Source organism: Brassica oleracea, chromosome C4 (assembly GCF_000695525.1).
Source record: "Brassica oleracea var. oleracea cultivar TO1000 chromosome C4, BOL, whole genome shotgun sequence".
Taxonomy (NCBI): domain Eukaryota; kingdom Viridiplantae; phylum Streptophyta; class Magnoliopsida; order Brassicales; family Brassicaceae; genus Brassica; species Brassica oleracea.
In genome coordinates this window covers 39,072,385-39,096,324 of record NC_027751.1, presented here as the reverse complement: position 1 = coordinate 39,096,324, position 23,940 = coordinate 39,072,385, and the positions used below count along the sequence as shown (strand labels likewise).

Sequence of the window (23,940 nt, the reverse complement as noted above, 5' to 3'; positions counted from 1 at the left end):
ATTTTAATTTATGTTCTTATTATTCTTTACAAATATCAGTTGTCCTATAGTAGTAAAATAAATTTTCTACAGTTCGTTGCGGTTTTACTCCCCCAACTTTGACCTCTGGTCCCTAGATTAATTAATGAAGTATTTCAGTGTTAAAAACAAGGTAATAGTTTCGTTCAAAACCGGAACGTCTAGCTCTGGTGGTAAAGGACTCACAGCTGTGAGCACCGCCACCTGGGTTCGATTCCCGGCCACTGCGAATTTAACATTCGGGCCGCAGCGACACAGATTAGTCTCTTGGGCCTAGGAAGCCTTTGGGGAAACTGTGTATAATTCAAAAAAAAAAAAAAGTTTCCGATTTAAGATTTATAAATAATTGTTTAAAATTTTAATGCACACGTAAATATATATTTATTTTTTTGACAAAGAACACGTAAATATTAACGTTCACATTAAAACCAATCATAGCCAATGGATCACAAAAACCAAGTTAGTGAATGATACTCGCTACATAAGAAGTTACGAACTAAGTGAATGTTTAGTTTACTACAAAGAAAAATAAAGTATTAGGAATTGATTAATAATCCTTTAGAGTAGATATAGCTCTGTACACTTTGGAGTTACGTCCTCTTCAAGGGATTCGTCGCACTCTTTTTACAAAAAACAGGTTTGAAAAACTTAACCAAGTAAAGCGGTTGTTAGCCTAACAATTCATCATCAATCTTCAATGTTTCTTGGTGAGTCATCTACTTCAGAGAAAGTGGTCGACAAACTGTTTATAATGTTGTTTTATTGTATTATATTGGTAACTTTTCATAATTAAATGGGATAATATTAAATTTCAAAAAAAAAAAGTGGGATAATGTTATGCAAGTATACGTGATAGAACTGCAAATGAAAGGTTAAGAGGAATGTCATACTGTTAAGTTAGGTCCGTGATTGGAAAATGGAACCTAACTCATGCAATCCTTAAATCTCAAGTCTTGCACTTTTTGTCGTGGGCACCAACATGCATGATTACGGTTTAGTGACAAATTGACCACGTAACATCTATGAAAAACGAGTGTGAGATTGACTTCTGTAATATCTTTTAGCATAATCTATCTTGTATTAACGTTATTATATGATATAGTTCAAGATGATATTAACAATATATTCAAGAGAAAATGAGTAGGATAACACTAAAAAAGTTTTTATCACAAATATAACCTGTAAAAATAAAAATGACCAAACTAGCATTTAATGTTTTATCAAAAAAGATAAATATACACTTATACCCCAATGGTAAATTAATTTAGACATTAGGGTTTAGAGTTAAGGGGTGAGGTTTAGGATTTAGGGTTTAGGGTTTAGGGTTTAGGGTTTAGAGTTTAGGATTTAGGGTTTAGGATTAAAGAGTGGGGTTTAGGATTTAGGGTTTAGGGTTTAAGGTTTATAGTTTAGGGTTTAGGGTTTAGAGTTGGGGAATGAGGTTTTGAGATAAGATTTCAAATTTTGAAAATAAAAAAAAATAAATTTTTCAAAAGATAAAAGGCTATTTTTGTCATTTTAGTTTTTTAGAGCTATTTTTGTGACATAAACTTAGAAATGTGCTATTTTGGAGATTTGCCATATATTCAAAGTAATAATTTTATATATTAAAACAGAAGTTACGACCTTGATTCATGTGTGATTTTTTAAAAAATAGACCTAATAGACTTATTTCTAGAAAGTCATGTTACATTTAATCTCTAATCTTATCATTTAAATTTTGGGTCTACCAAAAATTTCTATTGGACTATCAATAATTGGATTTAAGCAATAGATGATCCATTAGATTTATAGATAGTATAAATTAAATATATATAATTTAATGTTGTAATACTATACCTCCATATGTTAAATATTTAAATATTTATCGATGTTAACTTTTAAAATTATAAATATTTTTTTTTAAATAACAAAAATCATATTATCTAACAATGATTAATCTTTAGTACCTTAAACCAATGAAAACAAATTTTAAACTATATAGTTTATTTAAAAAATTAAACAAAAACTAAATGTTTAATTATTTACTCGATAATATAAATCTATGAAGCAAAAAGTTTAATTTTTTAAAAACTTTCTAAATTTTTGAAATGTTACAATATCTTTGAATATGATAATAAAACAATATTTTACTAATCTTTATATATATAGTTACGATTTTAATAGTGAAATAATAATCCCAAAATATATATATAGAAGAAGATACAAATATATGTGAAAGTTTAAAACAATCTATTAAATAAAAAAATATACCGTAAACTTATTATGTTTTAAAAATTGATAGACACATATATATTATAATATATACCAATTTAGAATTGAAAACAAAATATTTATATAAAAATAAATGTAAACAAAAATTCGCGTGGTTGCGCAGATCGAGATCTAGTGATATCTTACAGTACTAAAAGTTCTAAATAGCTATCCACGTAGGATGAAAAAATCAAACAATCAAGAGTTTACATTTTGCCACGTCATCCACATCAAGTCCATCTCTCAAAGCTAAGATCGCCGACGAGAATCACTCGACTCTTCGATTTCTTCGTTTCATCTATCTGTAAATAGACGCTATACTACCACTCTTGATCTTGATTATTCAATGGTGTTCTTTACTCATTTCTTCATGGCTTCTACTTAACTACCTTCATCGAATCTTGATTATTCAATAGTGTTCTTTACTCATTTCTTCATGGCTTCTATTTAAAGACCTTCATCGAATTTTACATTCAACCAAAATCCTTATCTATGTCTCTTCGCATCTACAAAAACAAGTTGTTCATATTTCTAATTGTTTTGAAATCCGCGGGGCTGTTTAATCCATATTGGTGTGTTTTCTCTGATCCCGAAATCGCGTCTGACTCACTGGCGCTCGAATTATGGTATGTTTATCCATTCCGTTATTCCATCTTCTTCGTATAGCTAAATACACACTTAAAAAATATTTTCTTAAGATCAAAAGCCTTTGATTGGTGATAGATCCAAAATGTTTGGTTAAGCTTTGTGCTAGAAAGTGTAAAGGTGCTAATTTTTGTCACAAAATACTTTAGGTGTGATCTGCGGTAACAACTAATGGAAAGGCTGAAAAGATGGCTACATGTTTGCTTGATCCTTTTCTTGAGACATCAGAAGATCAAATTGCTAAAGATAGTAACAGTGCCTCTTGGTTCACTAAAGGAACAATTCAAAGGTTTTGATACCAATCGGATTTTTTTTTAAAATGGGACTTTTGGGGTTGGACACCATGATCGAAACTTATACCTTTTCTTCTTCATTGTTATCATTAGGTTTGTTCGAATTCTGAGCAATCCGGGTGTCCTTAGAACGTGTTTACAGTTTAAAGAGGCATTAACTGTTGTAAGTTAACTTTGATTTTTATATATACTTTGTTTTGTGAACTCACCATTTTAACGTTAGGTTGTATAAGCAGGTGAAAAAGCACTATCTAAGAGCAGAAAGTACGAAAGGTATGCTATAATGCTTAAATGTTTTTTAGATGCCAATATCTAAGATTTTGTTTGCCTCTTGGCCCTTGATCTTACAGTTTAGCCAATATTTGAGAATGTGAATCATGTAGAAAGGCATTGGTACAGCTCAACGGGGAGATCCTTTACGAGGTTACGTAGAAGCAAAATGGTTTCTATAATTAAAAGGATTTTCTTCTCATAATTTTCTCTCCGGAGAAAACAATTAATTCCATCTTCTTCTATTTTTGACATCCTGATTCACACATGTAGCAAGCAAATTGTTCTACCGTATCTCATGAAAAGTATACTCGTTTGCTTGATAGATATTTCTTTTATGTTTGTTTAAGAAAGAGAGCAGTTAAGTATCTGATTGGTAATGTGGAATTGTTTATCAGGGTTCAAGTCATGATAGTTCTGAAGACAAGGAGTATGGTGTTGCAGAAAGAACAAGAACAAAGACAGATGAATCTTGATACTTTCAGAGCGAAATAGAGCGAAAAGATGCTATAAGGTAATTTCTTAACTAATCTCCACATCATATATCTATATTCAAACTTAAAGAGTGAAAACCAAATCATGAATTGGACTGGAGTTTGGTCAGTATGATAAAAACAAATGCAAGATGTACATCGGATATGAATCACTCTAGGTTCATGCAGAAATCAGGATAAGAGTTATGGAACAAGTAAGAAGATGATCAAGAGATTAGAGAAAATACAGTGTTCAAAAAAGAGAGAGAAAAAGCTAAGAAGATCAGGAACAGTCTTACCAAACATGGTCATAGTTATCACCACGATCATGATCATGAAGAAGAATATGATGAGCAAAAACCAAAATGGCACAGTGAGCCAGGTTTGCCATTTACCTTAGAAAAATACATAAGCGTTAAGTTTTTGTGACATTAACGCTTTCTTTGTTTTATATCTGAACGGCATAGTGTATACACAAGCGGTGTAGCAGGTCAACCTGAGACACCGAGTCCTCCCGGAGAAACTAATTTTTGGCAATGGACAAAAGTTTTTCAGTTTGTGTCTTCGGATTATACCAAACCCGTTGAACTGGAGCCATTACGAGATATCTTTCATGAACACAAGATGACGGATACTTCATATTTGATGATATGCTATCTTTCATTGTTCTGTAACCAGGAAGCTCGTATCCAGGTGTTCAAGTTTGAAAGAAACTTGAGTATCCCTAGCTATCATGTTCTGCTTCATCAATGTTGTAGGGATGCCTGCTTAAAATTCATGGATGTGTGGAAGAAAAGCACGAATCTGGTCAGAGAACACGAATCTGTTGTATTGTTATTTTTATAGCAAGAAGGTTAAGTTCCAACCCATATAAAGGGAAATAGCTGATGATGTTACAAAGATAGAGAATCTAAAGATTACAGAAACGATGGAGAGCTGAGAAAAACAAAACGGTGATGTCAGGTTTGAAGTACAAAATAACATAATCGTAAAATGAATTATATTTGATGGACAAATGCAAATGGTGCTTTATCCACCCAGCTACCAATATCTACATTTTTATTATTTAGTTTTCTTGGCTAAAACTTTGTATATGATCTCCCTAATTTGCTTTTATATGCTGTTCTTTGTTTGAGGGTTTCCTTCTTGATCGTGCACTCAATAAAACATATTTAAAACTTATATATTGTGTGAGAATATTTGTTTGCATTGTCTAATCATCCTAATTCATTTAGGGATTGTAACGAATAAACGGTTTTCTTTCTACTATGAGGCTGCAAGCAACTTAGTTTTTTTGGTCTGTAATGTCTTCAGATCTATTAATCTCATTCAGCTCCAAACTGACATTTTAATTTAATCATTAGATTTTACAATACAAAGAATAATTAAAAATGTAAAACAACATAAAGAAAAGAGTCATTGTTGGTTTGTATGATTTAAATAATAAGTTTTGGTGATGGTTTGCTTAAAAAGTTTGTTATTTAATTTGGTTTAGTCTGTTTTATTTATTTTTTATTTATAATATGTTTTCATGAACTGGTTTAGAGAATAATATTATTTTTAAGAATGGATTGATTTCGATTCAATTTTAATTAATTAATTTTGAAACTCAATGATTCTAAAGTCAAAACAAAGTTTAAATCCGTTTGTAAGTTTTACTATTCCTACCATAAAAATTAAATTTAATTAACTTTTAATCCATCTTACTTATCATCCTATATTTGATTTCCAAAAATAAACAAAAAAACAAATTGTGAGTTCTAATTATGTTCAATTCGTTAGTCAGAAGATAATGAATAAATACAAACCATTTTTCATTTTCAACTAATTTGATAGTTTAAAATCAATTGCTATATGTATACACAGATTTATATTCATTTATAACTGCAAAAAAGTTAACAAAAATTTATAAGAAAATTCGGGCGTAGTCCGGGAAAATCCCTAGTAGTTTTAAAAGATAACCATATTGTATAATCCGTGCTTTGAAAGCGTAGAATTTTCTTTTGTTATAATCTAATACAAAATATTAATGATGATATGCATTTTTATTATAAGAACATTTCATTATTCTAATGAAATTCTGATATGGATTGTCGCTTTCAATATGAAAATGAGTTTCTCCTGCCATATATCTAAACAAAATATTTTTTGAAATGGTTTATCGTGGCGATAGGTGACCCGCGCTTTAATAGCTGTCTTATTTTGTATATAAGCTTTAGTTGAAAATATAAAGATTTTGATCCGTGCTTTCAAATTGCCGAATTAATTTATGGTTGAAAAATTGTAATAAAACTATAATTTTTATAAATTTTTCTATTTTTTATATAATTTATGTTAACTATTATTTATAATATATTTTAATTATTTTTAGGTGAGATAAAACTTTGGATATTTAGGAAATTTAATATGTGATATATTCATTTTTTTCTTTCAATTCAAAGTTAAATGAGAAATCATTTATTGGAAATGTTATTTTATGTTTTATTAGAATTCTAAAGATATTGTTTTTCATTTTGATTTAAGAATAGAAACTGAACACTTATTTTGGAATGTGTAAAATGAAATTTAATAGCATATTCTATAGTATCATATATAATTTAAAATTTGTTTTAAAATAATAGAAACTGATATGTGTATGTATTGGTCTTTTGTTTGAATTTAATTAATTGGGTTTGCACAGAAACGTATTATAACTGTTTTGTTATAATCATATTTAAAACCCACCCATCTATGTTAACTAGGGGCATAAACCCTGCAAGCGCGGAGTTGGGTACGTTATTGATGCATTGTGCAGTCTTATGTATGAGATTTTGTTTTTTTATAACTTTTGTTTTCCGTGTTTTATATAATCTATATTATAATAGATTGATTAAGTTGATATGAGAATAACCGGTGATTTCTTATGTGTTGATATTTTATATCTTATGTGTGGACGTCTAAAAGAGTTTCCGATTTATCTTCATGAATTCGACATCTAGCAACATTTTTCCCGTGAATATGTCAGACAGAGACCCACATATCCGCTGAGATTCAACATCTGATACGCTGACTAATTGTCATCCTCATTAGCTATCTAGTAAATCCGCAAGCTGTGCAAGTATAAGAAAATAATTATCTACCATAGTTTATAAACCCCAAACAATAGTGAAACCTTTTATTAGGCATAGAGCAAGCGAATATACATAACCCTATAAATATGGTCAAGATGAGATCTTTTAACATAAATAAAAAATAAATCTCCATGAGCTCCTCTCAGGTCTATGCAAACTCTCTTAGTCTGTCCAAGAAACTGTGTTTCTTTTTCATTGGTTGTTCCTTTAGTTGTAGGTTGTGTAAACGATTTTGTTCACATTCTCCTTGAAACTACCAATGTGTTCTAATTCAGATTTGAAGTCCCGGAAATTAGTGAGTTCCTCCATGGCATACATGTCTTTGTAAACAACTTCGGAAAGTAGAAAAAACAACAAAGAAAAATTGTATATATTAATCAAGTTTTCAGTAGGACTATGAAATTCTATCAATTTAAAGAGTTTCAATGATACGCAACACTAAATAGAGCGGTTTAGAGTGTAATGGTTTATGATCGGAGGTGAGAGTTAAGCGACGAAGTGGGAGAACCCTAGGCCTTAGCTTAGAGACGGTGAAAAATAATAGACGATTAGGAGGCTTTTTTGGGTCTGTCTAATGCAGCAGCCTTACCTTTTAAGGCTTATGTAGACCGCGAGTTAATTAAAAAGACCCAACAACCATTCATTCATTACACAGCCATGTTCAAAAACTCACCGCCGAGGGCCGTAAAATCGCCGGAAAAACGTAACTCGGGTCACCGTTGGTGACGATTTAGACTGATTCGGTCTGAAAATCGGGATTCTTAAAAAAAAAAAAATTACTCGTTCATCCTATAATGGAGTAGTATATATAAAGATTCATGATGTTTTCATGAAAATGGCAAAAAACGAAGAAATTGATGTATAACTCGTGAAAATTATGAGCCATCGGAGTCAATATTGCAGAAAACCTAAAAGTTTAAAGAGGAAGACGACTTGTAAAAGTCATAATTGCCTTTAATTAAGCTTAATCATAAAAACATGCAAATAAACCCATGGTTTTCTATTCGAACTCTGGTTGTTAGCCTTATTTAAGTTGTGTAAACCACTGCAGTAAGTGATATTTATTGTAACTTTTTACAAAAAAATAATATATTAAAACAAAAGCATAAAGATGGGTCCCACCAAAATAAATGAAATGCTGAGGTGGACACCTTAAGGAGAGAGCAAAAACTCAATCATCCTCCTATATATTAATTGAGAAGTCACTTAAGTGGATTTTGCTTACGTGTCATTCATAGGTGAAGTTTAGATTTAATTATCTTAATTTGATTGGTTGTTGATATTTGAATTTTTATTTATTTAATTAAAATTTTAATAAGGAAACTAATTCTAGAATTACCTAATCTAATTAAACATCTTAAATATATATGAATTAACATAATTTATTTATAGAAACAATTAAATGTCATAGATTTCATTATAGAAAATTAGAATATGCATATAAATAGATAAGATATATTATAGAAATAATTATATAAACAATTTTAGAACACATTTCATTATTTTTTTGGTTAACCAATTATGAATTTTATGTAATTATGTTAAACACTAAATCAAAATGTGTGAGAAAGACTGATTTGTGATTTGCATTCAGATACAACATTTAGATGTTAATGCAATTATGTTCAAACGAACAACATCCGAATATTTGCATTTTTCCACCAAAACCATAAACATTTTATTTCATGCAAAAAACGTAAAATTATAAATTTGTATTTTATGTCAAAATCGTAAATCACTTTTCCCGCCAATACAATAGAATCGTATTTTTCACCGAACCGGAAAATCATGTTTTCTGCTAAAATCGCAAAATCGAGTTTTTTTTTTGCCAAAATCATGTTTTTCTCACCAAAGCTGCAATTTGTGTTTTCCGCTTAAACCAGAATAGTGTGTGTTTTCGCCAAAAACACATTTTCTACCAAAACCGCAAAATCAAGTTTTCCGCGATAATCTTAAAATCGCATTTTCCGCCAAAAATGCAAAATTATTTTAGATTCATTTATATGAATATTATAATTAGTTCATTACTAAGAATTAAAATCATGTCTTTTTAGTCGTTTTAGCTATTAGTATTCAAATGCTATTACATAATCGAAAACGAACAATTTAGCATCTATATGTTGCATATGGATGAAAATACCAACTATAAGAACAAAAAACATTTGGATGCAATATCTAGATGTTGTATTTAGATGTTAAATCTAGATGATTAATCAAGTACAAAAACGAATACGGTCTTAATCTTCCTCTCATAACGAGCCAAGTAATAAAGGGATTTTTACCTTATACCAAACAACATCACACCAACGAACTATAGGGGAGGCGGGTTAAGAGTGTCCCAAGTTTTGGATGCCGAAAAGGTATATGGTAGGTCGGACGGTGAGTTTCTCCATTAGTAAAAATCCGGCTCGGTTGAAATTAAATCAGGGATTGTTGAAGGCAGACAACCCTCCAAGATCGCAAAAGAGAGAGTGTTGGATGTCTCCTATGAGAGATTCTCCAAGAACTCCCATCCACAGCATCTCTTACCAAAGCGTCCTATACCGACCGACACGAGGTCCATTTGGTCCTGTGATATCCAGCAGCGAACCAAGTCTTGTCCAATCATCATTCCAAAAGGATGCTAAATTGCCTGAGATAACACTGCAGCTAATAAAGGAGCGAGCCAAAGGCCTTAATTTCATCACATTTCTCCAAATCCGACTTCCCATATTCGAAAATTCCGCAATCCGAAAAATCTTGCATATGTTTTTGCCTCGTAGCACAGCTCTGAATGAGTGAAATCAACCTTTTGTATAAAAAATCTAGTGGATTTGCATGTTTGAATATTGTGTTTTCTTCTGCCATCCAAGATTATGCGAAGTTACTTTAGGAGAGTCGGAATAAAACTCCAGTTTGCTAAAAAAATTTCCCTATTTGTAGGTCTTTCAAGGGACATCCGAGAGCCAAAATGCTTGCGAGCCATGATGCTCTTCGGACTCCTGTGGTAAGTATTTTGATAAGATGCTATTATGTTTCGTTCTTTGTTTGTACGTTTGATCCACAGTTTATTAGTGGGATGCTCCTCCTTATTGGTTGTTGGCTTGTTGCTCCATTTATTTGCTCGTATGTGGAATAGTTTGACTCTGTAGAGGAAAACAGTCAAAGATAGCTTCGAAAAGTTCGGACACTTGCAGATTCTCATATTGTCTAAACTGATATTCTGGTACATACGTATCTAGTTTAGTCTGTACTAACAAAAAGCTCTGTTTATAAGAACTTGTGTGATTCGGCTCTAGACTTTCTAACAAGACAACCGTTTGAACAAATATGGTTCTTGTTTTGTATAAAAGTGGACAACATGGATTAACTTAATTTAAAATATCACTTCAATATTGATAAATCAACAGAGAAAGTAAAACGACGGAGGCGAATTCAGGCAAAAGAGACAAGAAAACAAAAGCAACAAAACATAAATCTAATGGTCTGGCCGAGAGGCTTCAGCCATCTTTGTTACCACTTCATGAATGAAACCGCTCTTTTGAGAGTAGAACTTGAATTCCTTAAGCTGCAACGCTTTCCATTGCTCCTCGAATCTCTCCTTGTCCTCGGATGAAAGCCTGCTCCAACCTTGTTTAGCAGCAAGATCATCCACACCAAAACGAGCTACTAAATCAACAATGGGAACAAACTCTTGCTTCTTCACAGCAGGCTCCTCTTGCTTCTTCACAGCATGCTCAACTTTCTTTGACTTGACAGCTGACAATGGTTCAAGAGCCATGATCCCATTATCTCCCCAAACCAGCTTTGCCAAATCAAACGCCTTGCGATCATGAGCTTTGGAAAAAGACGGATCCTTTCCTTTCTTCTTGCATCTACCAAGATTGTTCTCAAACTTCTTCTTCAAAGCTCTAATCTTCTCCATAAACTGAGTTTTAGTAACATCAAAGCTTACAGATTTCTTCACAAGATCATAAAAAGCGTTCTTGTCATCATAAGGGCTTGACCCAGTTTCGTTTTTATAGTCGATAATCCCTTGCAAGACAGCAATCTCGTCTTCTTCGGTCCAAACTCTTTGGAAACAGCTTTTCTTAGTCTCCTCTCCCTTACTCTTTTTGTGGTCGTCTTCCCCTGAAACCCTCTTGACCCTCTTTGCTTCTTCGCCTTCATCTGCCTCACTAGATCGCTTCTTCTTGGTCTCGGGCTTTGAGGAAGTTTCAACCTTTCTGGAATCTGCTGGAGGTTTCGCAAGCGGCTTCGCGACCGGCTCGGCTTCGGTTTCGGAATCGGTTTCTTCTTCTTCTTCCGAGGAAGAGTTGGCTACGGCATCTTCGTCGTCTTCTTCTTCGCTTGAAGAAGATGCAATCGGCGGATCTTCCAACTTCTTGAGAAGTTTCCCACTCATCGCTTGGGTTTTAGTCTTTGGGACTTCTGAGGTTTGATACTGAGTTATGTCCTCTCTCTCTCTCTTTAGTCTTTATACTGAACACAAATCGTCTCTCTGTTTTCCATTTTATTTAATTTTAATCTCAGTTTTCCGTTTTTCTAAATTTATTATATTTTCCTTTTTCTGTCGTTTTGATTTCCTTCATTTAAATAATAAATTCTAGAAAAGAAAAGAAATTACAGCAATATTCTCATAGAATTCTAATTGGAGGGTCTAACGATGTGTGGTTCGGTTCACAGTTTATATAATTTTTAGATACGCGGTTTATAATTCGAGAAAAAAACAAAAATATCGTTAAATCAAGTTTTTGTTCCCAAACTAGCATTTAAAGTCAAAAGTCACAAAAATAACACTTAATGTTTTATCAAAAGTCACAAACTTAGGATTTAAAGTTAAAGGGTGGGGTTTAGAATTTAGGGTTTAGGGTTTAGAGTTTAGGGTTTAGGGTTTAGAGTTTAGGGTTTAGGGTTTAGAGTTTAGGGTTTAGGGTTTAGAGTTTAGGGTTTAGGGTTTAGAGTTTAGGGTTTAGGGTTTAGAGTTTAGGGTTTAGGGTTTAGAGTTTAGGGTTTAGGGTTTAGAGTTTAGGGTTTAGGGTTTAGAGTTTAGGGTTTAGAGTTGAGAAATGAGGTTTTGGGGATAAGATTTCAAATTTTGAAAAATAAAAAAATTAAAATTTTCAAAAGATAAAATGTTATTTTGGTCATTTTAGTTTTTGAGTGCTATTTTTGTGATATAAACTTAGAAATGTGCTATTTTGGAGATTTGTCCTTATAATTTCTTGAGATATCCAAAATATCACAAAATTAATATATATGCACCATTATATATTTAGTTATTTCATAATTTTAATTTTGAAGTAGAAAAATAATATTGTCTTTCTAATTTAAACATTTTACCAAAAATATACTCTAAAATTATCGATTTTAAGTTAGTTCAAAACTTTAATTTATGTTTGTTACATCATAAATTTAATAAAATAATCACGATTAGTTTTTCTTTTCTAATTTCACTCCGACCAAAATATTTATTAACTAGTATTACTGCCCGGCTACGCACGGGTCAATTTACTTTTTTATAAATTATTTGATCGGTGTTATAATTGGCAATCAGAATAAATATTTTTAAATAGTATACAAAACACATAATATTAGAGGACATTGAAATAAAGCGGTTTTCGAAAGCAAAAACAAAATTTGATATTATTATAAAATTGAAACATATTTGTAGTATTTCAAAAATAAATAGGATATGTACAAAAATACTTGATTTGATCCATTAATTCTTTCGATGATTCGTACAGAATAAAAAACTTAATTTATGTTGATAATAAATTTGAATGTGATGAATCAAATAAATTTATTGTTTAAATATATTTGCAGTTTAAAATAACAATTTACTGATATCTTTATGTTATTTTATCTAATATATTTTCGGAAAAAAACACACATTTGAAACATAATTAACCCAGATTACTTATAGTTTGTTGAATTTATAATTTAGTTTGATTTTTATTACAATATCATGAATGTTAAGTCTTGATGAAAAATTGCATGGTCAACCTTGCTTGAATTAAAGTAAATTTACATTTGGATTCAGATATGCAAATTCCTTTATACGTTCAGCAAAAGTATTATGGTTGGACTCAGATTGCAGTGTGAATACTTAGAAATAATTGTTTCAACAATGTAAACTTTAATCAAGAAATCAAAATTTAGGAGAGAAAAGTAGTAAGAAGTTGAAAAAATGCAAACCTTTTTTGTCGCCAAAACCTGATGCTTGTCCCTTTAGTCCTCTTTTACCCCAAGAACTTATGAGCTTTCCAGGAGAATAATTTTGCAGAAAAAATAGAAAGAACCGAGAACAAAACTAAAAGTTTAGGAGAGAACAAATAATATGTTCTATTGTTTCTTTACTAATGGAGAAGACAGAAAACATTGAGTGAATCAGTAGATCTAAAATATATATGAGAAGAAGACGGTTTAAGAACGTGGCCAATTGCTTTGTAAGTGATATTCAGAGAAGATTTAGGATTGAGTTGCTGGAAATTAGGGATTGAAGAGATATTTTTTAATCAATTGTTTATTATTTTAATGCATTTTCCACATGTTAAATTTTGATTTGTTAGCTGACTTGTGATTTAGTATATAAGAGATTAAACAAGAGATGGAATATTTTTGGTCAAATGCTTTTCTCGGGAAAAGGTTTGTAGAAAGTGAGAGAGAGAGAGAGAGAGAAAACCCTAAAGGCACCGAATAGTGTTGGGCTGTCGTTTCGTCCTCTTCCTTTGAACGAACATCGGAGTTTTCACCGACGAATCCTCTCTCTACGATTCGGGTAATTTCCCTTCCGCCTCCATCCATCGTCTTCACTTGTATTTATCCCAACCATCTGAATTCATCTTAGCTTCACGATTTCCACAACTTAATCAGTATTATTGATTCATTCCTAAATACCTCCTATCATTGATTCATCTAATAAAAATCTTTGATTCTGTTGGCATAGATAGAGATGACTATAACTTTCTGCTTATGCAGGTCTTTCACTTTGGATTCAGAAATTGCACAATTGTACTTTTGTTTCTTCTAGATAATTAGCTACCAAGATGGATGATTGGGGTAAGACTTATGCATTGTCTTTTATTACTCGCTGTATGTTTTAGTTATGTTCTGTAAGAAATAAAAGACAGACTTGTCCAACACTTGTTTCTGGTTTCAGAAGCTGAAGACTTTCAACCAACTCCTGCTAAAGTTGAACTGAAAAGTAACTGGGATGATGAGGATGTTGATGAGAATGACATCAAGGACTCTTGGGAGGAAGAGGATGATGATGAGCCTACTCCGGTATACTTTTTTTTTCTTTTCAATTATTGGCATAGTTTTGAAAAATGACATCTAAACAATTTTTTGTTTTGTTTCTGTAGGCAGCTGTAGTAAAGCCTGCTCCAAAGAAAGCAGCAGCAGCAAAAGTTGTTGAAAAGAAGGTTAAATCTGTTGAAGAACCATCAAAGGAAGAACCTTTTGATCCAATTGCTGACAAACTCCGCATGCAGAGGTATTGTCACCACTTGTATATGCATCTTCTGTTGGTTCTACAGTACCCATAAGAAACATTTTGGCTCTCTTATTTTTAGGCTAGTGGAGGAAGCTGATTACCAGGCAACTGCTGAACTCTTTGGAGCAAAGACTGAAGCAAAAAGCGTTGATATTTTCATTCCCAAGTCTGAAAGCGATTTCTTGGAATATGCTGAGATGATATCTCGTAAACTTGTACCTTATGAGGTAATCCCATATTCTCTTTCTTGTCTCAGCTATTTGATTAATTAATTACCTACTTCTTTGCATTGAATCCATGTTCTCTGCTTTGCAGAAAAGCTTTCACTATATTGGCCTACTCAAAGCAGTTATAAGACTTTCTGTGGCCAATATGAAAGCAGCTGATGTTAAAGAAGTTGGTTCCTCCATTTCGGCAATAGGAAACGAAAAACTCAAGGCAGAGAAAGATGCTGCTGCCGGCAAAAAAAAGACAGGTATTCACTCATTCACTCTCTCTTTCTTTTTACTTGTTTCCTTGGATTTCCCTTTTTATCTAGTGGTTTCTCATTGATCTGTTTCTTAAATGATCAGTTTGATAATGGTGTTCTTTTTAACTGTGGTTCTTACTCCTTAGGTAAGAAGAAACAGCTGCATGTGGATAAACCTGATGATGATCTTGTTTCGGGTCCTTATGGCGCCATGGACGACGATGATTTCATGTAAAAGAAAATGGCTTGGAGATTGCACTTACTACCTATGTAGGATATTGCAGCTAAGAAGAGGTTTAAATCATTTGCGTTTTTTTTTTTAATTATCTATTGAAGCAACACAAATTAGGAAAACAGAGTTGCCTTTTTCTCAGTCTTTCATTTGCTCTAGCCTTCATCTGAAAAATTTATGTAGTAAGACCTTCTTCCTTTTTGGCAAACACATTTTTTTACTTTATCAAAATTACAAGGTACGGTAATGTAATTGTTACTTGCAAGTTTAAAGGACCATGAGCAATTCACGTGTATACACAAGTCTAATGCAAGCGTCTTAGCTCGTCTTTGGTAAGGCCGTATCAGTCTTAAATGGAATGGTTTGGTAACCGAGAGAATTGACCAGTTCAGCTTTGGTTAAGTTGGGATTGAGATGATGAAAACGACCTACTGTTGAAAGGTTGTTAAACTTTGTTTTCAACCAAAACAAAGAAGGATCCAAGCTTTTTCTACTTCTTTCGGATCAATCGACCAATAAACTTTTGGGATCAAGCTTGATTCAAAAGGGCCAGAGCAGTTATTTGATTTTATCATAGATCATTTCTTTTTTTTGTTCAACTTATAGATCATGTCTTCTTTCTCTAATTTCGAACTTTGAAATGAAACAATCTTGGTGATCATAGAATGAAAATGTTTATCTTTTTTCCTGGATTTAGATTGTTGTGAGAAAAATGAACAATCTTGGTGATCATAGAATGAAAATGTTTTATCTTTTTTCCTGGATTCAGATTGTTGTGAGAAAAATGATAAAAGTGACAAGTCAATTCATCGAAGGCTGAGTAGAGAGAGAGAGAGATATATAATAAGAAAAATTGGAGGCAATAGGAGACAACTAGATGACTCAGGGCAGAAGCTTAAAGCTTTTTTGTTTCAAAAGGTCAAAAAGAGCCAATAGCATCATCTCACTTTTACTGTCTCTACTTCATAGACAAGCCACGAGTTCTTAGGCACATTTTCCTTCTTCAATCCTTCCTCTGAGTATCTGTTTATATCACATCCAGAAGCAAGAGAAACAAAAACAGGTTATAGTAAATATTATGCTGAAAATGAATCATCTAAAGTCAACTGACATACCCAAGAGATGGTGGAATTATAAGTCTTCTCTTATCACCAACTCGCATACCTGAGAATTATAGATGCAGCCATATTGTTTTTTTTTTTTTAAATAAAATCAACATCTTTTTGAAAATTTCAATTGAAATTATTAAAGCTACTATACAATACCTTCAACACCATTGCTGAGACCTTTTATGACCTTTTCTCCACCTGCAAACAAAAACGAAGCATATTGTGTGTTTTAGGATGGTTGAAACAACAATGACAATATATCTAAAATATATTTTACCTAAGCGAAATTTTAATGGAGATCCTTCCAAGTTTGATTCAAACACTTTCCCAGTGTCCTTCAACTTCGCAGTATAGAGTATGCTGACCTGAAACAGCAAAACCAGACTTGAGACATCAACCAGATTGCATAGACTTGGAAGTATATAGATGTAAGAAAAATACACACCTTTTTCCCTTGAACAGCTACTTTACCATCTGACTTCCCTTTTTCAATCTCTTCAACTGTCACCTCATTTGGAGAAAGCTCTGATTCTGGTAGTTTCTTAGTACTACTAGCTTCTTTCTCCATGTTCCTATTCATTATGGGTATAAAATCTTATTGGACAAATCTATTAAACAAAAGAGAGACAACTCTTAAGCAGAAGCTTGTTTTAAACTGAAATTTCTACATAAGATATGACTCACTTTTCGGTAGCTTGTTTCTTCCTCTCTCTAGTCTCCTCTCTCCTCTCTTTTTTCCTCTTTTGCTTTGACAGAGTTACATCAGCTGATGATTCAATTGCTCTGTCATGTGAGAGACAATGGTAATGTTAACTGAATCATGAACATCAACAAAGTGACATAATCAATTCAGTTGTATTGTACACCACTTACTTGTCAGTCTCTGGCTTCTGACTTCCAGGCATATCTTCGTCTGTGTTAATAACAACTGGTTCCTTGTTTCTTTTCTTCTTCTTCTTCTTCTCCTTCTTCGAAAGCACTTCAGAGCCGTTCTTAACGGGAGAAGGTTCAACGTCCCCAGATGGTTTCTCCTCCCTGACATATATTAACACAGATTAGGAAACAAAGTGATACTAATAATAACACTAACACCCGTCTGTAGTGAGTGAAGGCTTTCTTACTTTTTATTATCCACATCCTTGTGTGTGTGAGTTGTTGCTTCTGATGTCTTCTCACCATTTTCCAAAGTCGAACATCTTGCCTTCGACCTCGTGACCCTTGAAGGCAAAGGAACCTCTGAAGAAAGGACCTTCGGGGTCTTGTGGTCATTATCGCCGTTAAGTATCTCTACGGAGTCCTCACTGGCCGCTCTGGCCGATGTTTCATCAGAATCCGAATCAGAGACTTGAAACTTCTTCCTTAGTCTTTTCTTTCCCTTCTTTGCCTTTGTTTTAGCTACCCTCTCCTTAACAGTCACTGAAAAAGGAGACGACGATTAATCAAAATATATGAAACTCTAAAAACTAATTTCAGATAAACACAAAGTATTATATGTACTAATTTTTACCATGAAAAGACGCTAGTACAGAGAATCAAGCTTAACTAAATTTGCAATAAACTTACAAAGACAAATGATTACTAGAGGCTAAGAATAAAAGGCACAATAGATTAAAAGTAAATCTGAAGATTACAGCTAACAGTTCCAAGTTTTAAATCCACAAAGCAAACAAAACATATAAGAAGAAGAAAAAAAACATACAGTCATCATCGTCAGTAGAAGATGGATGATCAGCATCATCATTAATGAAACTGTCGCTGTAGTCATAATCATCACTGCTCCCTTTCTCCACGTCTGTGTCAACAATGTCTTCTCCAAACGACTCCCTTGGTTTTGAAATTCAAAGTCAAAGGGATACAATTACGAACAAAATTACAATTAATAACTCCCATATATTAAAGGATACGATTCGTCATCATTTAGGCTCAAACCGGCGGTGCTACTCCTTCCAAGGAAGTAGCCAGTGAGGTGAACACTCCTAGGACCGATGACAGAGAAGATAACATCCTCAGCTTCTTGAAACTCGATGTTGAGTTGGCAGGAATCAACCTTTTCGGGAGACAGGACACACAGGAAGAGTGGACTTTTGTTCCCAACGTTACACTGAAGAATGCTTCTGTTTGTTCCCGAACTACTAAGCCCCAATGTCGCCTGGAAGATTTAACGAAACAGATGAAATAAAAGGGGACCTAATTGCAGAATCTGAGAGTTTAGGGGTTGAAAGTGAAGACCTGGGAAAGGTGAAGTCTTTTGGCATCATTAGTAGCCGCCTTGAGAGTGAAAGGCTTTCCTGGCTTCACTTCAACTCCTGCAAAAACACCACACGAATCATCTGTGATTTGTTGATAGATATGTTTTGAGAAATAAATAAAAAGAAACGAAACGATGAACCAACCCCAGAAAGCCATTGAATTCGATGAAAAGAGACGCTTTGTGTTCTTCTCCGTTCTGTGGCGAGCTTTTATACTGGCCAGGGTTTTATTTATTGCCGCCCTAATTTATTTGGGGTTTTAACTTTTTTTTTTTTTAATTATTATTACTAAAGTAAATATAGTTGAAAATCGGTGTAAAGAAGTAGTGCCTAAATGGCAAATTAGTAATAGCCAAAATATTTTTCTTATAAAATCTGATTTATGCTATTTAAAAGATATAAAAACTAAATTAATTTAAATCAATCTAAATCAGTATTAAATCTCTTAAATCAAATAATAGTATTAGTTCAAATCTATAAATTTATCTAATTCATCAAAATAACTTTATAATTAAATATAAAAACTAAATATCTATTATAAAATCTATTTAACACTAACAAAAACTATTTTAAGTGATTTGTGAAAGAGGAAAAAAAAGAATTCAGTTTCATGAATTTTGACTAATTTAATGAGTCAAAAGAAAACATCTCTTCCATTAAAAAAAGAGCACCGAATCAAAAAAGAATCAAATGCGCCGTTTCGATACACCACATTCCAACGTCATTACTCTTCTTTTCATAATGTTTTCACTAATATATAAACGAAAATAAGCATTTTGCTATTTTCTTCCTGGTCCATAAAACAAAAAAGGCCCAAGACAAGACGCAGAGTTGGTGGTGGTCGAGATCCGGCGTCGACGGGTCTCCTCCTCCTCCTCCAATAACGATGATGATGAAGATTCCGAGCGGTGTTGTCGCTTCAGTCATTGCCTTCTCCACCGCTGCTCTCTCTTCTTCTTCCTCCGCTATTCCTCCGGTCTCCCCAAAGGTTTCCTCCTTTTAGCATTTTGCGATTACAGATCTGCTCTTGTCTAATTGTATGCTCCGGGTCTCATATGAATTGAATTGAAATGAATGAGCAGGGCTGGGAACCGAGGAAGACGGAGAAACTGGAGCCGAGGTTTGATGGGTTGAGGTTCATAGAGACGCTGGTCACAGCACACAGATAGATTCATTATGACTTTGGCCCGGGTGATGCAAAAGCTTTAACACAAAGCGTGAGTGCTCTCACTTCGGGTCTTCCTCTCTTTGTCTTGTTGTCTTCTATTTACCAAAACAGTCTTTCTTTTACAATCTACATTGTGTACTGAGAGTTGTTATCATTCTTTGTTGCCCCATTTGCTTAAAGGGTTACGCTAAATTGAGAGCAATCGACTGCCATTCAGTTTTGGTGTTTTATATTTTTATTTATTGCCGATTGCATTTAGTTGTATGAGCCAAACATGTATGGGAATGGCATTAGTATGGTGTTTCAAATCTGGTTTAGTTTGATTGTATTATAAATACTAGTTGAAGACTTGAAGCAATTAAGAGTGTGAAGGAGTATAGTTGAGTTTGACATTCACATGTTGAAAGAAAAAGAGTCGAGGGTAATTAGTTTGTCTCTCTGCTCCATGTAGCTGTCCCAAATACCTAGCAAGTGTTGTGTAATAAAAGCATCAAGAACAGAAAAAAGAAAACAAGAATTATCTGTCATGAGAAATACGAATACGAGGGCAAATGTCAATCCAAAAAAGAAAGATGCAAATAAATTTATACAACAAGTTTATGACGTATTATGTTCAAAAAAAAACAAGTTTATGACGTACAAAAAAATACTTAAAACTTTGAAAAGTTTAAATACAACACACGTTTATTGGTCAAAAGTATACATCAACTGTCACACCAACTATCAGATCAGTTAATTTTGCTAACGTAAATGACATAGCATCTATTTTTTGTTAATGTGAATGTCATGCATACAACTAGGCATGAAACTTTTATCCGAGATCCGGATTCGATCCGAGATTCGATCCGAATCAGATCCGAAAATCCGGATATCCGAAGGGGTCGAATCCGGATCCGGATAGTAAAATGTTAGATCCGTCAAAGCCGGATCCGGATCCGGATATCTTAATTTTTAAATCTGGATATCCGTATCCGTAAGTTTTATTAATAAATATTTCAAAAATAGTAATATCTATATATATAAATTAATTTTATTTAATATATTTTCTTTTTTATAATAGTATATATAAATTTTATGTAATTTTTGTAATATTATACATAGAAATAATTAAAGAGATTATATATTTTTTTATTTTTAAATTATTGTTAATATTTTATATATATTAATATTATTTTTTATTTATTTAAGGATCCAAATCCGGATCCGGATATCCGCCGGATATTACAATTTTTAAAAGGATATCCGACATCCGGATATCCGAGAACCCCGGATCCGGATAAGGATAGTAAAATTATGGATCCGCCGGATAAAGATCCGAATCCAGATACCTTAAAATTGCCCGGATACTCGATCCGTCACAGGCCTACATACAACAACATAGCTTAAATAAGATAAAGTAAAACTTAAAACAAAACATATAGTTTATAATATTATTATTTTAATAAAATTAACCAAAAACCTCTCTTCGAAGACGCGGCGGCCTAGGCGTTGTTCAGTGACCAAATCGGTGAATTAAAGCATTGATCTGCGCTGACAGCCTAATTTCCACATTGATCGCATAAAGTTGAAACGCGGTTAATTGTTTTTACCCATTATTACTGGTTTTGTGTAATTATTCATTACCAAATAATTATAATTAGCTATTAAGTCTAAAACTATTGTTCAAGCCCAAAACAAACACATACATACTGCATTTAGAGATTTTTTTTGTATCAAACAAACCCTAGTCTAATTGTTCGACAAATCAAAAGGAAACTGTTTAAAATTATCTATAAAAAGTTATATAATTATGTCTAAGAATTTGTTTTACATGTTTAAAATTAGCTAAACATATTATAAATATATTAAATTGTATTTAAAACTAAGCTCCGCGTATTCTTCGAATGCTCTCCGATATTTTAGTAACTCGCTAGCCGCGGTCTTACCCCCGAATAATGCCCAGCGCGACTCCGAACATAGTCAGAAACTAATCAAGATGAACATTTTTTTATCTTATATAATAAATGATATTTTCTCTCAAAAAAGATTTATGTTTTCGTTGTAATACTTTAATCACAGTGCTTACTCTCATGTCTCTTTTAGTTGATCTTGTTTACGTTATTTGCATTGAAAGAATTAGATTAACATAGAACAACACGAGACTAAGCACTATGATTGAAGCATTGCAATGAGAATATAATTTTTGTTATTTAATTGAAAGGGAAAATACAATTCATTATGTAAAATAAAATATAATCCTTTTTAATTAGTTTTGAATGATTTTATTGCATTTTCTATTAAAAACAAGTTTTATAAAACAAATATTTTGTAGAAAAATAATGTTGTTATACATAAGACATATACATCAGTGAATTAGCTGATGCATTATCTACGTCACTAAAATTAGTTGATGTGATAACTGATATAACGTTTGACGTATAATTTTACCGAATATGAAATAAAGTGGGTGTTTTTATTTTAAAGTTTATATATTTAAAAAGTAGTATTTATTTAATGTATAAGCTAAACATGTAACATTAATTTATGCATAATTTGGCTGTTTTCTCCAATACATAAAAAGTTAAATGAAATTTTCATTACAAAGAAAACAAATTTAAAAACAATAGGTGTCCTCAATAAAAAATATATATACTAAGCCATTAATCTTGCTAATAGTACTAATTTCTGATTTTGGCTCTAATTCTCCATCCAAAATAATAGATTTATTATTAAACAATTTTTTTATTTTTAACACTAATTAATTACCCCGAAAAATATTATATCGGCATTTTATCGACGATAATTCTCTATATCTTATGAAAATTCAGTTTTGACTATATCACCATAAACTATCATACGAGTATTAAGTCTTTTCTTCGTTAATCTGTATATATTTTATATTTTGAAATTTTGAAATTTGCATAACTTGAAGTCTAAACTTTTTGATATAAAATTATTAATAAAGATTTATAAAGTTAATGGATGAAATGGGTTTTTACATTCATTTTTTGGGTTAAATATAATTTTATATATCTTTAAAGAGCTGAAGTAAACGCCACGCCGTTTCAATTACTTTGCGCAAAGTCTAAATCAAACCTTCGGAAAAAGAAAATAGGGAAAATTGCTTTTTTAGAGTAAAAAATGATAATTACGTCGCTTTAGACTAATCTCATATACTTTATGTTCCATTAGATTAATTATTTTCAAAATGACAATAATGCCTTTAAATTGTAATTTTTAAATATAATAAATAATAGGTTCGATCAAGCGGAATCGATCGATCTGAAATTACAAGGTCGAACGGATCGATCGATCCTGATCATTATGCTGGACAAAAAAAATGCAGAGCATATATGATCGACCTGGTCCATTTCACCCGATCGGCAAAGATCGATTTCATACAGATCGACCGATCTCGGATTATATACCGATCGATCCATGGAAGCATAGATATGAATTATGGTAGTAGTAATGTGAAAATTTTGTGAACAATCAATGGAATATAGAAGACAGCGTGAGAAGAAGGTTACCACTTTTTTTTTCGTTTTTCTTTGTTTTTCTTTCGATTTTTTCCAAATATGAAAGTGATTATTCTCAAATATTTTGTTTCCATATTTTTAAGAACTGATTTATTATCTGTAGAATACATGTAATATGTAGAAATCGGTATCTACAGGTTTTTAGAATTATAGTAATGTGTAGATTTTGATTTCTACATGTTTTAGATTTACAATAAATCTGTAGAAGTCGGTTTCTACGTGTTTTAGATTTATATTAATGTATAGATTTTGATTTCTAAAGATGTTAGATCGGTAGGTTAAGCGCAGAATGTGTATCTAAATATTTTTAGAATACTCTTATTTACGTAGATCACGTTAGGCATGGGCGTTCGGGTACCCGTTGGCATTCGGATCGGGTTTTTTGGGTTTTCAGATTTTCGGGTTTACGCTTCTAGGTCCCATACTAAAATTTTATTAGTACGGATCGGGTTCGGATAATAACACTTCGGGTTCGGTTCAAAATTGTATTGCATCATAAAACCCATAAAGTAATCATATATCGTACGGATTCGGGTTATATCGGTTCGGTTCGGATATAACCAAAGTAAAAAACAAAGTTTTTGAAGTAAAACATAAAGAAAAATATCTAAATTAAATAAAAATTAACCTATCACATATAAAATTGATAAAATAAC

The 23,940-nt window shown here is 32.3% G+C and overlaps 4 protein-coding genes and 1 long non-coding RNA gene across 7 annotated transcripts; 3 read left to right on the top strand and 2 right to left on the bottom strand.

The window, feature by feature from the left end:
* The first annotated feature begins 2,494 nt into the window (after positions 1-2,494).
* On the top strand, positions 2,495-4,493 carry LOC106337227. 2 transcript variants are annotated; one of them, XR_001268966.1, is made up of 8 exons: positions 2,495-2,897; positions 3,066-3,205; positions 3,303-3,372; positions 3,433-3,482; positions 3,560-3,784; positions 3,878-3,993; positions 4,142-4,334; positions 4,420-4,493. It is a non-coding gene; the product is annotated as an uncharacterized LOC106337227 (long non-coding RNA). The 2 variants fall into 2 exon arrangements; XR_001268965.1 differs by having other exon boundaries at positions 2,496-2,897; positions 3,446-3,482.
* Positions 4,494-10,394: 5,901 nt separating this feature from the next.
* On the bottom strand, positions 10,395-11,528 carry LOC106337142 (mediator-associated protein 1-like). The gene has a single exon (XM_013776194.1). The coding sequence runs from the start codon at positions 11,444-11,446 to the stop codon at positions 10,520-10,522; it is 927 nt and encodes a 308-aa protein (XP_013631648.1). The 5' UTR covers positions 11,447-11,528; the 3' UTR covers positions 10,395-10,519.
* Positions 11,529-13,668: 2,140 nt separating this feature from the next.
* Positions 13,669-15,535, top strand: LOC106339560 (eukaryotic translation initiation factor 3 subunit J-like). Its single transcript, XM_013778393.1, has 7 exons — positions 13,669-13,822; positions 14,023-14,103; positions 14,204-14,328; positions 14,409-14,539; positions 14,619-14,766; positions 14,855-15,014; positions 15,155-15,535. Exons 2-7 carry the CDS (start codon positions 14,091-14,093, stop codon positions 15,241-15,243), a joined length of 666 nt encoding a protein of 221 aa, XP_013633847.1. The 5' UTR covers positions 13,669-13,822; positions 14,023-14,090; the 3' UTR covers positions 15,244-15,535.
* A 437-nt stretch (positions 15,536-15,972) lies between these two features.
* LOC106339616 (peptidyl-prolyl cis-trans isomerase FKBP43) lies at positions 15,973-18,800 on the bottom strand. 2 transcript variants are annotated; one of them, XM_013778461.1, is made up of 12 exons: positions 18,743-18,800; positions 18,579-18,655; positions 18,254-18,498; positions 18,049-18,173; positions 17,471-17,765; positions 17,223-17,384; positions 17,034-17,132; positions 16,795-16,921; positions 16,627-16,714; positions 16,506-16,547; positions 16,356-16,404; positions 15,973-16,263 (listed from the first exon to the last, which is right to left on the bottom strand). In XM_013778461.1, the coding sequence occupies exons 1-12, from the start codon at positions 18,753-18,755 to the stop codon at positions 16,179-16,181; spliced, it is 1,407 nt and encodes a 468-aa protein (XP_013633915.1). In that variant the 5' UTR covers positions 18,756-18,800; the 3' UTR covers positions 15,973-16,178. The 2 variants fall into 2 exon arrangements, with proteins under 2 accessions (XP_013633915.1, XP_013633916.1); XM_013778462.1 differs by having other exon boundaries at positions 16,356-16,408; positions 16,510-16,547.
* A 552-nt stretch (positions 18,801-19,352) lies between these two features.
* Positions 19,353-20,008, top strand: LOC106340376. Its single transcript, XM_013779257.1, has 2 exons — positions 19,353-19,586; positions 19,681-20,008. The coding sequence occupies exons 1-2, from the start codon at positions 19,485-19,487 to the stop codon at positions 19,765-19,767; spliced, it is 189 nt and encodes a 62-aa protein (XP_013634711.1). The 5' UTR covers positions 19,353-19,484; the 3' UTR covers positions 19,768-20,008.
* The last annotated feature ends 3,932 nt before the right edge of the window (positions 20,009-23,940 follow it).

Bases quoted from the DNA above. Each gene is read 5' to 3' on its own strand.
- LOC106339560 (XM_013778393.1), top strand. The intron at 14,540-14,618 runs GTATTGTCACCA...TCTTATTTTTAG, and splicing joins GACAAACTCCGCATGCAGAG to GCTAGTGGAGGAAGCTGATT. The intron at 14,767-14,854 runs GTAATCCCATAT...TCTGCTTTGCAG, and splicing joins GTAAACTTGTACCTTATGAG to AAAAGCTTTCACTATATTGG.
- LOC106340376 (XM_013779257.1), top strand. From the start codon at position 19,485: ATGATGATGAAGATTCCGAGCGGTGTTGTCGCTTCAGTCATTGCCTTC. The intron at 19,587-19,680 runs GTTTCCTCCTTT...ATGAATGAGCAG, and splicing joins TTCCTCCGGTCTCCCCAAAG to GGCTGGGAACCGAGGAAGAC.
- LOC106337142 (XM_013776194.1), bottom strand. From the start codon at position 11,446: ATGAGTGGGAAACTTCTCAAGAAGTTGGAAGATCCGCCGATTGCATCT.
- LOC106339616 (XM_013778461.1), bottom strand. The intron at 18,499-18,578 runs GTCTTCACTTTC...TAAATCTTCCAG, and splicing joins AAAGACTTCACCTTTCCCAG to GCGACATTGGGGCTTAGTAG. The intron at 16,922-17,033 runs GTGAGTCATATC...CATAATGAATAG, and splicing joins AAGAAACAAGCTACCGAAAA to GAACATGGAGAAAGAAGCTA.